The sequence below is a fragment of the Glycine max genome, chromosome 7 (genome assembly GCF_000004515.6).
Source record: "Glycine max cultivar Williams 82 chromosome 7, Glycine_max_v4.0, whole genome shotgun sequence".
In the NCBI taxonomy this organism is placed as follows: Eukaryota; Viridiplantae; Streptophyta; class Magnoliopsida; order Fabales; family Fabaceae; genus Glycine; species Glycine max.
Genome location: NC_038243.2, coordinates 2,798,319 through 2,812,524, shown reverse-complemented (window position 1 = coordinate 2,812,524; position 14,206 = coordinate 2,798,319). Strand labels below are relative to the sequence as shown.

Here is a 14,206-nt window from a genome sequence, read left to right as displayed (position 1 = left end):
TAATAAGTTTATCATATATTACAATTTCTAATTTGTGATTTTATAGTGACATTAGTATATAACAAGCACACTCTAAGTATGATTTATATTATTAATAATCAATAACCTAATAAATACATCTACTTTCATAAGAATGAATGAATATACCATTAATAAATTAAAATAGAAAAATGGCAATTAATGTATTCGAAAAAGTGATACCATATTTCTAGTAAAAAATTGCAATTAATAAATTTGGACAAAAAATTGCTCTTAATTTGTTTTTTGATATAAAAGATCGGAGATAATATTTGTTATTTTATTATATTTTTATATTATGTAGCAGTATGATTTAAGATATTTTTTTGTATAAAAAGAATTAAAACTCTGAATCACTTCAAATCACTGGGTAGATGTTTGAGCTAAACTTATTTTTTATAATTAAAATATTACGCTCGTATTTGAAATATTATTGTATTACATTTTTGTCGATTATTGTATTACATTTTGGTCCATTTTACGTCAACTAACTTTTTTGGGATAGTATTTTTCATTGTCTTACTGTCAGTATCTTTGGATTTTAAGAGAAATTTTAAAAAAAAAATTATGATTGAATAACTTTATCAATGCATATTATTTATTCAAGGAATATTCTATGATTTGATAAAATATATATAAAAAAAAAAACTGAAACAATCCGAGTTTTAACAAGTGACGATGCCGACATGTTAAATTTTTAAATACATGTTCTTCCAAATATTTGCAGCATTTAACAAAGAAAATGTTACATACTGATCTGTCTGTATTACGGGGCAGAATTCAATTGAGAGCAAAACATTTGGGTTTAAATTAAATGCCTAATCTACCCTCTCTTATTAAAAGAATTACAAATCTGCAAAATTTATTTTCAGTGATTAAATACTTCAATCAAAAATTGGTCAGGGATACAATAACAAAACCCAAATGGGCCATATAGAAATACCAAGGTGAACAAAATCTCATCCCCTGCCTACAACGTCTTGAAAGGAATTTAGTACGTCATGGGAGCCTTCAATTTATTCTTACAACAACATGGTCTCTGGATTTTCAATATAGCCTTTGAATGCTTTTAACCATTCGGCACCAATTGCACCTGAACAGAACAAATTGTTTTGTTAGCAAGTTTTACCATAAAACAAGCTTAGTAGTTTCAGTTACAAAAATATTAGTTTAAACAATAAGAAGCAGCAGATTAAGAATGATTACCATCTATAACACGATGATCACAGCTGAGGGTCACAGACATGAAGGAAGCAAACTTGAACTCTTCAGCACCTGAACCCGGAACGACCCTCCTCTCAGCTGCTCATGTAGTCAGCAATGCACAAAGATAAGAGAAAAGTAACTGCAATTAATGAAAGAAATAAAGGAAAAAATGACCAAACTGTTCTCACAAGATCCAACGGCAAGAATGCCAGCCTGAGGAGGATTGATGATTGCACAGAATTGTCTGACACCAAATGGCCCTCCCAGGTTAGACACTGTAAATGTACCTCCCTGTAATGCAATTCAAGCCAAAAATTCATAAACCAGCCCAAGAGGTCGTTATTCACAGATGAATAAAGAATGGACATGAAACTCCAATTACCTCATAATCTTGGGGTTTCAAGCTGTTTTCTTTGGCTTTCTTTGCCAATTGTTTGACCTCTTCCCCTATTGTAGAGAGGCCTTTCTTGTCTGCATCCTGCATATATTATGAATACAAGGTCAAAGTTAGGACCTGTGATTGGAATAAAGGCCGTAATTGTATTTGAAATATTAAAAAGATGCCCTTGCTCACCCTGATGACTGGAACAAAGAGCCCGTTATCAGTCTGCACAGCAACATTAATATTCACATTATTATACCTGCACAAAAACAAAATAAAAAATGTTACAATTAAAATGATTCACAAATTTGATGGCAATACTACATTAAAAATTGTTGACTTACTGGCGAATATAATCATTTGCCCATGAACTGTTACATTGAGGAACTTTACGGAGAGCCAAAGCAGCAGCCTGAAATAAAAAGCACAAGCAAAAAACTTAGTTTCTTTTATTTATTTTTACAATGTTGCAATGAGGTTTGAACTTATGACCAGATGCAAAGTATGCCAACTACCCAAGCCCCTGCACGAAACTTATTAGGACTAGGAGTACTTTGAACTATTAGAATGGGTTGAGAATGAATTAAGTCTTACAAAAAATATTAGGAGTACTTCAGTCGTATAATAAAAGTTAGCTAATGGGGGATCTTAACAAACACCCGTCATGCCCAGGATTGAATGTTTGTAGCATGAAGTTTGTGGGGCTGGCCATTTGTTGATGACCCAAACTCTGAATTATATTAGAATTGAAAACCAATTGACTTAACTCAACCCAAAAAATTAGTTCACGGAAGGAGGATTGCCCATGTCATTATCAGGAATACTTTGGTCCCATACCAAGTCAATGTGAGATCTTAACAATAACCATTCCTGAATTATAGACCTGACTTTTCTGTTCACAATGGAGACACGTATTAATGTATGCTCTTTGAATCGTTTTAGCCTAAAATTCATGAAGTACTAAGATGTGGCCAAAGAGAACTTAAGAGTCTATGATCTATGATGTGGCCAAATAGAGACAACATAGGTCCCTTAGAAGAAACTCTATCCAAGCAACACTTTGACATTTTGTTCTAAGCTAACAACAGACAAGTGAAAAATCATTCAATATGATCTTTAGCAGACATAGCATTCCTCATGCATATTGTTAGATATGATGTTTTGTCCTTCCCTACTTATTAAGCACCATATTAACAACAAAAACTCAAGATAGAAGGAAGACAATCTGCAAATTACAAGAACAGATATCTTAAAAAGAAAATTCCAATACCTTGATTACAAGGTCATTAACTGATATGCGGGAGCCACCAGAGGCTTCTTGCAATGAATTGAGTTGGGTCCGCAAACTATAGATAAGGAGTTCGCGTTATCAGAAATAATATGTAATGACAGGTAAACCTGTCGAATATTTGATAACAGAGACTTACCTCGTGAGTTTGTCAACACATGTATCTACTGTTAAATAGTAATGAGGAATAGTTTGTTTTGATAATAGTAGCCGTGAAGCTGTGACCTGTAAAAATATGTATAGTTTTTGTTTAAAAAACATCTCTCATGCTTACACAAGATAAAAATATGTATAGTTTTGTTTCAAAAACATCACTCATTCTTACAAAAGCATATAAAACTTCTGTTCACATGAAATTAGGAACATCATGGGTGACATGGTCCAAAAAATGGTCTTTGATTTTTGCTTGATACAGAAGTATCATCTAATAAAATTTCAGAAACATAAAATTTCAGGACTACTTCAATAAATTACCTTCCGTATCTGAGAGACAGGAATGTCAGTATAATCCAATGCTGCATCTGTTGCAACCTTGGCCTTGGAGGATGCTGAAACTTCTTTAGCACCAGAAGCTGCATCAGATGGCAAAAGAGGTTATAATATAATCAATTCAATCAGCCAAGTATGACAAGATATCCTAGAGCAAGCAAGATAGACAGATGAATTCTCTAGCATAACAATTAAGCATTTGTTTCCACTAAAATATGTACAGAATACAGACAAATATATAGAAAGATAGAATTATACCCAAGTAATCATCAATGTCGGCCTTCACAATGAGCCCTTCAGGTCCTGTTCCTTTAATGCTAGAGAGAGGTACCTACATCGGTGAGGGAAATGGATTATCTAATGTCATAAAAATGGCATAGTCTAGTTCATGTATTTTAGTATTAATAACTGACATTTTTCTCTTCGCCCAATTTTCTAGCAAGAGGACTAGCAAATGTGCGATCTCCAGATGAGGGTGGTGCACTGGGTTTAGAAACCTTTGGCTCAGGTTCTCGGCCAGGTTCCTCTACCTCCTCTTCTTTCTTTGGTGTAGGTGGGGCAGATATTTCTTTGGCAGGGGCTGCACTTGGTTCAGATGCTGAAGGTTGATAATCTTTGAACTTTGCAATATCTCCCTCATCTTCAACAGTTACAGCAATTACCTATGAAAGAAATTATTCATGTAACCAATACTGTGATTATGCCTTTCATATGTCAATAAAGTTCAGAGTGTAAAGCCAAAATATTTTTTTCTTACAATTTCATACTATGGAACAACGAATAACAAGTCCTTTCCAGAGAAGAGAGGAGAGCTAGAAGATATCAATACCTCACCAACTTTAATTTCTTTTGCCCCATCCCCGCGGATTATCTTGGCCAGATAACCTTCCTCCATACATTCCATTTCAACAGTGGCTTTATCCTTCATATGAAATATGAAATACATTTAGATGACAATGTTCACATAAGAATCTTAATAGTGGTATTTTACATGCCATGTTAACTCTGGTTCAAGAACCATACAGTTTCAACTTCACAGAGCACTTCACCAGGAGAGATTTTATCACCTTCTTTCTTCAACCATCTTGCAATGTTACCCTGAATATCATTGGGAATAATTTAGGAGAAATCATGACCCACTATACAGCAATCTCATAAGATTAAAATAGTAGGAACCTCTGTCATTGTAGGTGAGAGAGAAGGCATTCCAATTTCCTGGTGTGGGGGGAGATCTGAAATATATTCACCAGTGTTGGTGATAAAATCATTAAGTACACTATTATTTATATTGATAATCTCAAAATAATTTCTTAAAAAAAACAGAGAAAAAAAGGAAAGGTCAATAGGGAGAGGTGTAAGACTGGTAACTTTTGAAAAGATACAATTCCTGTATCTAAAAAAACTATATTTTTAGGAAACAACCAATCAAGTGCATAGCATTTCCTATAAGGGGCAGACACAGGGTTCCACAAAACATAAATGATAGAGCAGCATGACGTGAAAGGTCTCAACTGTTCACAACTTAAAAAGAAAGCTTTACATTTAGTCGTACAATGTTAGAGAAATGTAAAACCCTTCATTCCTGTATCTCCACATAAAAAAGCTAAGGTTTTAGGAGAGTTGAACTTCGGCATGGTGTTAGAACAGCTATTACCAAGTGGTTAGGAGTGTGATCTTTCCACTCTAGTCTTCATAAATAAGTTAAATGTAGCACAAGGTAAAGCATGTCTGTGCACAATGCGTTGCCATGCTTTATGCTGAAAGAGTTCTTGTGTAAGGGGGAACATTAGAGATATAAAACCATTCTTGTACCCTGACTTAACTTTTAGGGGACTTGGTCCTCCCTAAACCATGCCACAGATTCCGGGATTATTAGCATATTGTAAAAAAAAAGAAAGTTAAAAAAGCCTCAGCTCAATCCAAGGTCAAGGACACTAGTGAGTAGTTAGAATCTAGGGTCACAGATTTGCTCAGGTAGCTCTACATTTGCAATTCTCTACTGAGCACATTTCTTATTCTATTTATAAATTACACTAGAAAAAACTAACATTATTAGGAGAAAAGATGTGGTGGGTGCAGCCTAATAGTACCTAATACACATCTTCCATTTCATTCAAATTCCAAAATTTAATTTGCCAAAAAGAGGAAGTCTCAGAATTGCAGTACTGTAAATCGTAAAACATAAATATGCATTCCAAGCATCACATAGGTGAGAAGCCTCACCCATACTGCCAATCTTTGATATATGGATAACTGACTCAAATGCAAAAACCAACCCAGGGAATATTTTCACCAGGCTGTTCATCTAATACATATTCTATGATCATGAAATGTCAAAAGACATAGTGCTTAATCAGATATATCAGAAACCATTAAATTAGAGATCATAATATATTAGATAATTAACAACAAGGAACACTGAAAAGCTTCATGGGACACCCAACAAAAAACTCGGACAAAATAAAGTTAACAGCCCAAAAGAACCATGAACTGTACCTGAGGCTGACGCATAGCATCTCCTTGACAGCACCTGTGAACTTCTTTGGAGGACATGGTTGATTGAAAAAAAATAAGTTAATGGCATTCCCCTTTAGAAGCAACGCAAATACAAGAAAACAAAATTTAAAACTCTTTTAACATAAAATTAACATACCGCGAAATTTCTCCATTGAACCCAAACCCGATAATGGAACCTCTTTTAATGGTAGCCATGGAGATGTTTCTCTTCTGCATACCAAATGAACGTTTCTATAAAAAAAGATAATTTGGGTCAGCCAAAAATATCAACATACAAAAGGTGTAAAAAGCAATAGCGCAGGCAAGGAAAATAAAGGGAGATGGTGGAGACAGAATTTTTTTGTTGTTGTTTATGATATATTGCTTAATCAGCATGTAAATTTGCTCTTACTCACATTAAAGCTGGAGGCCGGTTCAAAGACACTTCTTGTTGTTGAAGACTCGTGGAATTGAGTTTTCCACACATCTAACCAAATAAACAACCACAATTATAAATATAGAAAATAAAACTTAAGGAACACAATTCACCAGGCACTCGAATCAAATAGTTCCCACACAACAGAACATGCCAATATCACGAAATAAAGGTAACCTCTCCCATCTCACCTCTATTGTATACCCATTGGCAATTTATTTTTTATCGGCAAATGTTAATTTGTTAGAATGCTAGTTTTGTTAGCAGAGGGGATTGAACTGTGACCTTCCCCCTCTTCCCTTCTCCCTCAACCATCCAACTCACCTTATATCTCCAACCCATTGGCAATGTACCTATAGCAAATCAAGCATCTCAAACTATTCCCCTTTCTAATTAGTACACGCATACGAATTTTTCACACGAATAATCAATTAGGTCAATCCAACACACAGTATTCCTAATATAATGAACTGAAATTAGCTCCGAATTCAGTTGCAGTTAAAATTTAAACAGGAAACGAAGCAGTTACCGCGGTTTCGGTTGAGAGAGGATTGAGCATCGCCGGAAAACCAACGAACCAAAAGAGCGCGTTCGTGGTGCAGCAACTTGGAAGCATTTCTCATCTGAAACCAATACATAGCATTAAATAAAAATGTGCTTTTGTGGGTGTGTAAAAGCGAGAATCGTGGAATTGATTGACCTTGGACGAGTGATTGAGTAAATGAGATGCCATGTTAATCGAAAGAGAAGGAGGGAAGAATGATTAGGGTTCGTTGGGTGGCAGATCCGATCAAGCAGATGAAAATGGCATGCTATTGCTATGATGCTAGCAGCCAAACTCAGCATACCAACCCAGAATATTTTTTTTCTTTTTTTCTTTTCTAGAATAAAATTCTCCTACCTTCGGTTTGTTTGTTCGATAGTTAAAAAAAAATTGAGATAAAAAATAGAATATAATAATATAGATCTCAGTTTATATTTTATTAATAGTTGGATCCTTTAGTTAAGGTTTGGATTCGATTCTAATTTAAAGATAAATTCGAAATTAAAAATATTATATTATTCCAAAAGGAATTAACCAATAAAAAAATTAATTAGATATCAAATAAGAAATTCAAGATATATCTTTTAAACCAAAAAAAAAAATGGACCATTAGTTTTCTTCCTTTGTTAATATGGTATGTCTGCATTGCCAATTGGCTTAGAGAATTTTTATTTTTTTTTTTGCCTTTTAATTTCTTTTATAAAATTCAAAATCAATTTTGGATAAATATCAAATTGAATCTCTAAAAGTGTACTTTATTAACATATAAGTTCCTAAAAGATAAAAAATTAAATGTTTAAAAATACAACTAAATTTATCTTATTATTAATTTAGTTCCATAAAGATAAACATCTCTCATGATCATGATGTCGAGGGAGGATTCAGTTATTATATCAAAAGATTTGACTTAACAATTAATTTATGATGAAGATGTCAATTAATTATTTTTGAATATTATTTAAAAAAAAATAGAGCAATCTCTTTCTTCATCTTTATACCGTTAAAAAAATTCTTTTTTTTTACCTCCCTTTACCACTTTGTCCTTCTGTTCTCATCTCCCCCACACGCAAGGTCACTATCAATCAGCATTTGAAGGGAGAGTCGTCACTGAGATTAGAGAAGGATATTTGGATTAATAGGTAAACTTTTATCATATTATAATTTATTTATTTTCTATTTTAACATTCACACCCGATGAATATTGAACACTTAACTCTTAAGCATGTGAAAAATTAACACAATAATGAACTTTTGTTATCTATAATTATTAATAATAAAAATTACTCCATTTGATATACATATTTTAATGAACATTTTTATTTTTAAATTATCTTTTTAAATTTTTAATTTTTCTTCTAACTTACATTAACTTCTATTATTTTTATATTATTAATTTTTTTTATTGTCATTTTTTATTAATTGTATTTAACCTATATTTTTTTATTTAAAAAATTAAAAGAGGCATTCCCATAGTACCCAATAAAAAAATATAATAAACACTTGAGATTTTTTTATCTTCACAACAGCACATTTGAGAACGTCTTTTAGAACAAATTACAATTACACAGAATTATACATTAATTCAAAATAAAGTAAATTGATCCTTTCAACTATTCATAAGAGCAAGAAGAAAAAATAAGACTGATCTGTCAAGGACCCAGAAACAGAGTTTCCAATTCCAAACACGAAACACCACACTCCTGAGGAACCCCAAACGGTTCTGCTCTGCGGTGGAGATGACTTTGAAGGCAAAGTGAGATCTGAGAAAAAGATTGTGTTGATTGAAAACAAATGAAATGAAGGTAGAATACATGTGTTGATTGCGTAGCAAAATAGGACCGATATGTTATATATTTATATTAGAACAAAAAATTAGTTTTCTATCTTTGTGATACATATGTCAGCTAAATACACCTTCGGAGACACTGAATTGAGTATTTATCTGTTAATTTTAGAATATTCAGAACTCTCTTTTAAAAAAAAATAACATATACTAAACACTCCTTTAAAAAATTATTTCTGAATCTCATTAAAAATATTGATTTTAGAATGCTTTGTAAATTATTTTTAGAAATTTAATTTCAAAATAAATATGTCCTGTTCCAAAAAGATTACAAGAAAATGTGAATCATCCATCTTATTTAAATAGGGATCATTTTTAGAATTTTTAGAATAATAATTAAAAAAAAAAACGAAACATTGTGCAATTAAACAAAAATGAAAAAGGATGCTATAAAAAAGAACCACATTTGGGGTAACGTTGAACTTGACTGTGCACGGTCCAAACTAACGGCAGAACACAAAAGGCCGAAAGAAGCATGCCTTCGCTTCTGCTTCGGTCAGAATTAAAGTAAAATAAAATATTTAATCCTTAATCTTATTTTTTAGGTTTGTTTTAGGTTTGACTTAATTAAGATTTTCATATCTGAAATATAGTTTATTTTCAAAAAATTACTTAAAATTTATTTTATTTTTCCAAATATCTAGACAAATTTTGCATTTCGAGATTAGTCTATATCTGTTAAGTGATGATGTAACAGATAAAATGTCACGTCATCATGTATATTTACTAAACATGTAGGCATAGGCGTACACGTCATTAATTTTTAAAAAATGAAGGTACCGACATGGAGATGTCAAAGATGATGTTGAAATCCACGCTGCTCATGTGAGGGCACAACATGGAGGTGCCAGTAATTGGTTTATGAATGAGTGCTCTTAGGGTAGTCGGTTTGATGGACTTATTGAATCTCTAGCAATTCATACAAGAATTGGTAGTTGGGGGTCCATAGAAAGTCCATTTTATGAAACCAAAACCATTTCATTTCTCAAGAACAATAATTAAGGGACCTGATACTACTACTTAGATCTAGAACATACATGTTGACACTTATGATTTTGATATCCACACTAATGATTTAGAGGAGATTTTCAAAAATGTTTTTAGTGTCCATTTCGATCAACTCTCTATCATCTTTCTGGGGCTATAATCAGAGATACCATTGTTTTTGGTACAGAAGTTCCTATAAAAATAAGAAATGCCTTACCTTTGAGTGCAATTTGAACTATTGATTTATGTAATTGGAAGTAATCAATTAGGTTTATGATGAAACCTAGAAATCAATCATTGGTCCAATTGGAGTATATCTGCATGATAGACCTCAACAGATTTACTCTATCAAACAATTAAAGGCTTAAAACCCTGGTTGAAGCGAAGCACATGCGATGAGGGAAGAGAGAGACCACCAATGCAAGTGGATCAACTTAAGCATTGATTTCGAAGGTGACAACATGAAGTGAAAATATCGCAAATAGAGCCATTGCAACACCCATCAAATGAGTAGTTCCCCACCTTGAAGCTACTTTACCATATTCTGAATTTAATGGTTTCAATAAATCCCCTGCAACAGTTCATCTTGGACAAAATCAGCATTGCCTTTCTTCACTTACGCGATATTGTTGGCTCAGGCTTTCACCCATTGTCTAAGATTCATCATTGTTGCCCCCCCCCCCCCTAGGAGTCCGGGCCTAGAAAAAGATGTGAACAACCTACTATCATTTGTTTAAAACACAACTTCAGGGGCGAAGTCATCTTAATAGTCAAAGAGGCTGAGAGAAGGGTGTGCCATGACGAAACTAGGGAATGAAAAGTTGTTTTGCGTTGAATGCTCTTGACCCTGCCTACAATGATTGTTGTCTTGGGGAGCGTTGAAGCTTGCTTCTTCTCTAGAGTTTTTTTTGTCATCAATACGATCTATCCTTAATAGAATGATAATTGCTAATCATAAATATATTTTTGGGTTAAATTATAGATGAATTTGTAAATTTTCTCTTCTTGTTTTTCCTTTTTTTGAGCAAATAATTGTTAAATTAACACCACTTAAGTTTTTGTGCAGAGAATATTAAAAGTGATGGATTTATGAAGCTTAGTGAGTAAAATAAAGCTTAAAAATGCAGAAATAATTAAGGAAAAAATGTTAATTGAGGAAAGAATGACTAATTAAGGAAATAAGGCTAATTAAGGAAAGCAAGGTAATTAAGGAAATGAAATGTCGCTTTGCGTTGAATGCTCTTGACCCTGCCCATGGTGATGGTTCTGTTGTCTTGGGGAGTGTTAAAGCTTGCTTCTTCTCCAGAGTTTTCTTGGTCATCAATAAGATCTATCCTTAATAGAACCGATCTTATTATAGGATTTTCGTACTTTTGTTTGATCCTTCATATCTCCTAATTGAGCTTGTGTGGGTAGATGTTGCCTGGTAGGACCAATAGTAGTACATTGTGTGTGACAAAGTAAGGGCCCTTCTCATCTCCTACGAGTCGTCCGACAGAAAATACTCCATGCAGGGTGGAACCATGCAGTACCAGACACGAGATAAATCTATCAAAGAACACGATTTTTTTCAAATAAGCCAATTCATTTGGGACATCGCTGAATTGGGTCCATGAATCTAAGAAATAACGAGAATTCTTGATTTCTCTCAATATCTCTCTCAATTCAAAAATCTAGAATTTGAATTGATGTCCTTTCGTCGAATCCTCTTAATTGCATTGATTTATCTGAACGATCAATCCATAATTTCAATAGGCACAGGAATACCATTTAGCTGGCCAATACCTGTTCGAACACCATTTAGCTAGCCAATACTTGTTCAAACAACCTCACTTAATCCTATTTTTCTTTGATAAGAATCAATATAATCTTTATAAGATTTTTCTTTGGAATGAAATTTGAAGGACTAAACTGAACAAAAAAATAAATAAAAGACCAAATAAACTTTTTAAAAAGGTAAAAGAATTAAACTAAATGAAAAAAAATAAAAGATTAAATTAAACTTTTTAAAATATAAAGGATTAAAATGAATAAAAAACAAGATAAAACCAAATAAATGATTTAGTCTAGAATAAATTAAAGGGTATAATATCGTTCTTAAACTTTTTCATAGTATTTAGTTTATAATTAAAATTTTGATCCATCTTAATTCATAAATTATTATCTATAAATGTTTTTTAAAATAAAAAACTGACAGGAAATACTTCAAAAAAGGGTGTTTAAGAGAAAAATAAAAGAAATGAATAGGAGTTTTCAAAGAATGCAATTTAGTTGAGAATCATTTAAGTAAGACATCGGGATTGAGAACAACAACAGGTGTCTTAATCGGAAAAAAAGAGAACCGGAAAAAAGTGTACATAGCTTGAAAAAGATAAAGTGAATACATCAAAATTTGATGGAACTATTGCCTCAAAAGAGTTACATAATACGGTGGCCTTTACAGTGGAAAAATAAGGCATGTTTCTCACCGTTCGTAAGTAATCGTGACTGTTAGATCTAAGTAATTTTGAGATACATCATAGATAAGCATATATTGAAATAATTTTATTATTTTTTATTTACTATTTTTTCCAACTTAATAACTCTGTCTTCTCCATTACCATGACCTCTATTTGTCACTATCGAAAACAATTTCGATGATGTCGTTTTTTTTTCACTTTTCTTTTTTCATCTCCTTTTTTTTTTTCTTCCGCTCTACTTCTCCGACCATTGAGCGCAAATCTAAAGTGAAATCTAAAACAAGAACTGTTACGATCTACTGTGGCTACTGTTAAGATAGTAGTATATTGTTATGGAACACTAATTCTAAAAATTCATAATATGAAAATGGTAGTTTGGAATTTTAAAAAATGTGAGAGGTGCAGAATTCAATATGGGAGGTGGAGGATTCAAATCTCCATACTTTATACATATGAAAGCAAAATATTAGGCTTGGGCTTTATGTTAGGGCCCCAAGTGGCTAATTGGAAAGGACCTTGTTTTTAAAAGATGTATTATTAACTTTCAATCTTTCATGCAATACCAATCAAAAACTCCAGCAACAGTTTCTTCATCACAAAATGCTAATTAAAAACTCTCACAACTTAGCAGCTATAATAGGCTGGCTACCAGATTGATATATAGTTTAAGATAAATAAATGTTATTAGAGGTTAGAGAATATCAATAAATCAGTTAGGAAGCCTTCCAAAAAAAAAAAAAATCAGTTACAAAGTTAATTAAGGATAATATGCTCTATAAATAAGAGCTTTCATTTGCGGAACACTGTCGCTTTGATACCATGTTACGAATCCATAGATCAAAGGGATGAAGATCAAGCATAAGAGAGATAGAGAGCATATTAATACGCATGTAGTAATTACACAGTGAAGACACTTATTTAATTATGAGCATATTATCCTTAACTAACTTTAACTTCCTAACTGATTTGTTGATTTTCTATAACCTCTGACAGTCAATATAGATATGTTTTGTTCTTTCATGGAAGGTTGGGTTGGCAGCAATATTGAACTGGATTGATTACCTATCACAAAATAGCAAGGCTGGAGTAACAAAGGAAGTGCAAAAATCTTACAAAAAAAAATGTAAGCCACTGTAATTCAGAAATAGTACGTGGAAGCTAGGTGGATGATTTTGATGTGGTTGTCTTGTCTATTTCTTTGATTTCCAGCATTCACCAATAAATATGTATATAGCCAATTGTGGATTTTTCTTGTGTCCAAACATTAATTTTTTTCCTCCTTTCTTATGAAAATAGGCAATGCTTCTATATTTACTTCTCTAGAATGCTGTTAATTATCTGTTCACTTTTGTGAAAATTAAAGAGGCACGTACCATCCCTTTTGGTTTCCCTAAAAACAATAATTTTTTTCTTATATATTATTGATATAAAAAGGGAAGAATTCAGGAAAATACAATAAACAAAGAGAGTGAACTTCTAGCTTTTTTAAAAGAAATTCAAAAAGAATGGAAAATTACAGGCAAAATTGAGTTTTCGCAATAATTTGTTTTCAAGAAAATGATTCGCGTAATAAATATTGAATAAATTAAGATTTTAAAAAATTGAAACCTATTTTTATCTATTTTTTAAATTAAGTTCTTAAATCATGAAAACACCAAACTTCAACTTGATAAATACTTAAAATTACCATTTTTAAAATTATAATTTTGAAAATCTTATTCACATCAATTAATTAAAATATTTCACCAAAACACAAAAAATGAATAACTAACGAGTTTTGATGATTTATTTAAATAGATCATTAATAAACTATATTTTTTAAAAACATTTTCAAAGATGCACAATAAATAAATTAATGATCTATTTTTCTCCATTCATTAATTATTATCCAATTAAAAAAATTCAAGCCATCCAATTGACAAATGACAACCTATAAAAAAAACATGTACAACATAGGAAACCACATGCATCGTTATCTCAGCAGGGGTATATCTTGCAAACTTGCATTAAATGGTACAACTACCAAATCTCAGGTAAATCACATTCACAAAGACACTC

At 32.2% G+C, this 14,206-nt stretch overlaps 1 protein-coding gene across 2 annotated transcripts; it reads right to left on the bottom strand.

Moving 5' to 3' along the window:
• Positions 1-883: 883 nt before the first annotated feature.
• LOC100804938 (dihydrolipoyllysine-residue acetyltransferase component 2 of pyruvate dehydrogenase complex, mitochondrial) lies at positions 884-7,224 on the bottom strand. Of its 2 annotated transcripts, none has more exons than XM_003528338.5 (19): positions 7,016-7,224; positions 6,845-6,938; positions 6,296-6,366; positions 6,037-6,131; positions 5,880-5,920; positions 4,560-4,615; positions 4,407-4,481; positions 4,213-4,305; positions 3,797-4,045; positions 3,642-3,714; positions 3,369-3,466; positions 3,034-3,119; positions 2,877-2,952; positions 1,951-2,018; positions 1,799-1,865; positions 1,607-1,702; positions 1,413-1,515; positions 1,225-1,320; positions 884-1,111 (listed from the first exon to the last, which is right to left on the bottom strand). In XM_003528338.5, exons 1-19 carry the CDS (start codon positions 7,046-7,048, stop codon positions 1,041-1,043), a joined length of 1,641 nt encoding a protein of 546 aa, XP_003528386.1. In that variant the 5' UTR covers positions 7,049-7,224; the 3' UTR covers positions 884-1,040. The 2 variants fall into 2 exon arrangements, with proteins under 2 accessions (XP_003528386.1, XP_006583140.1); XM_006583077.3 differs by having other exon boundaries at positions 5,880-5,923; positions 7,016-7,214.
• Positions 7,225-14,206: the final 6,982 nt, after the last annotated feature.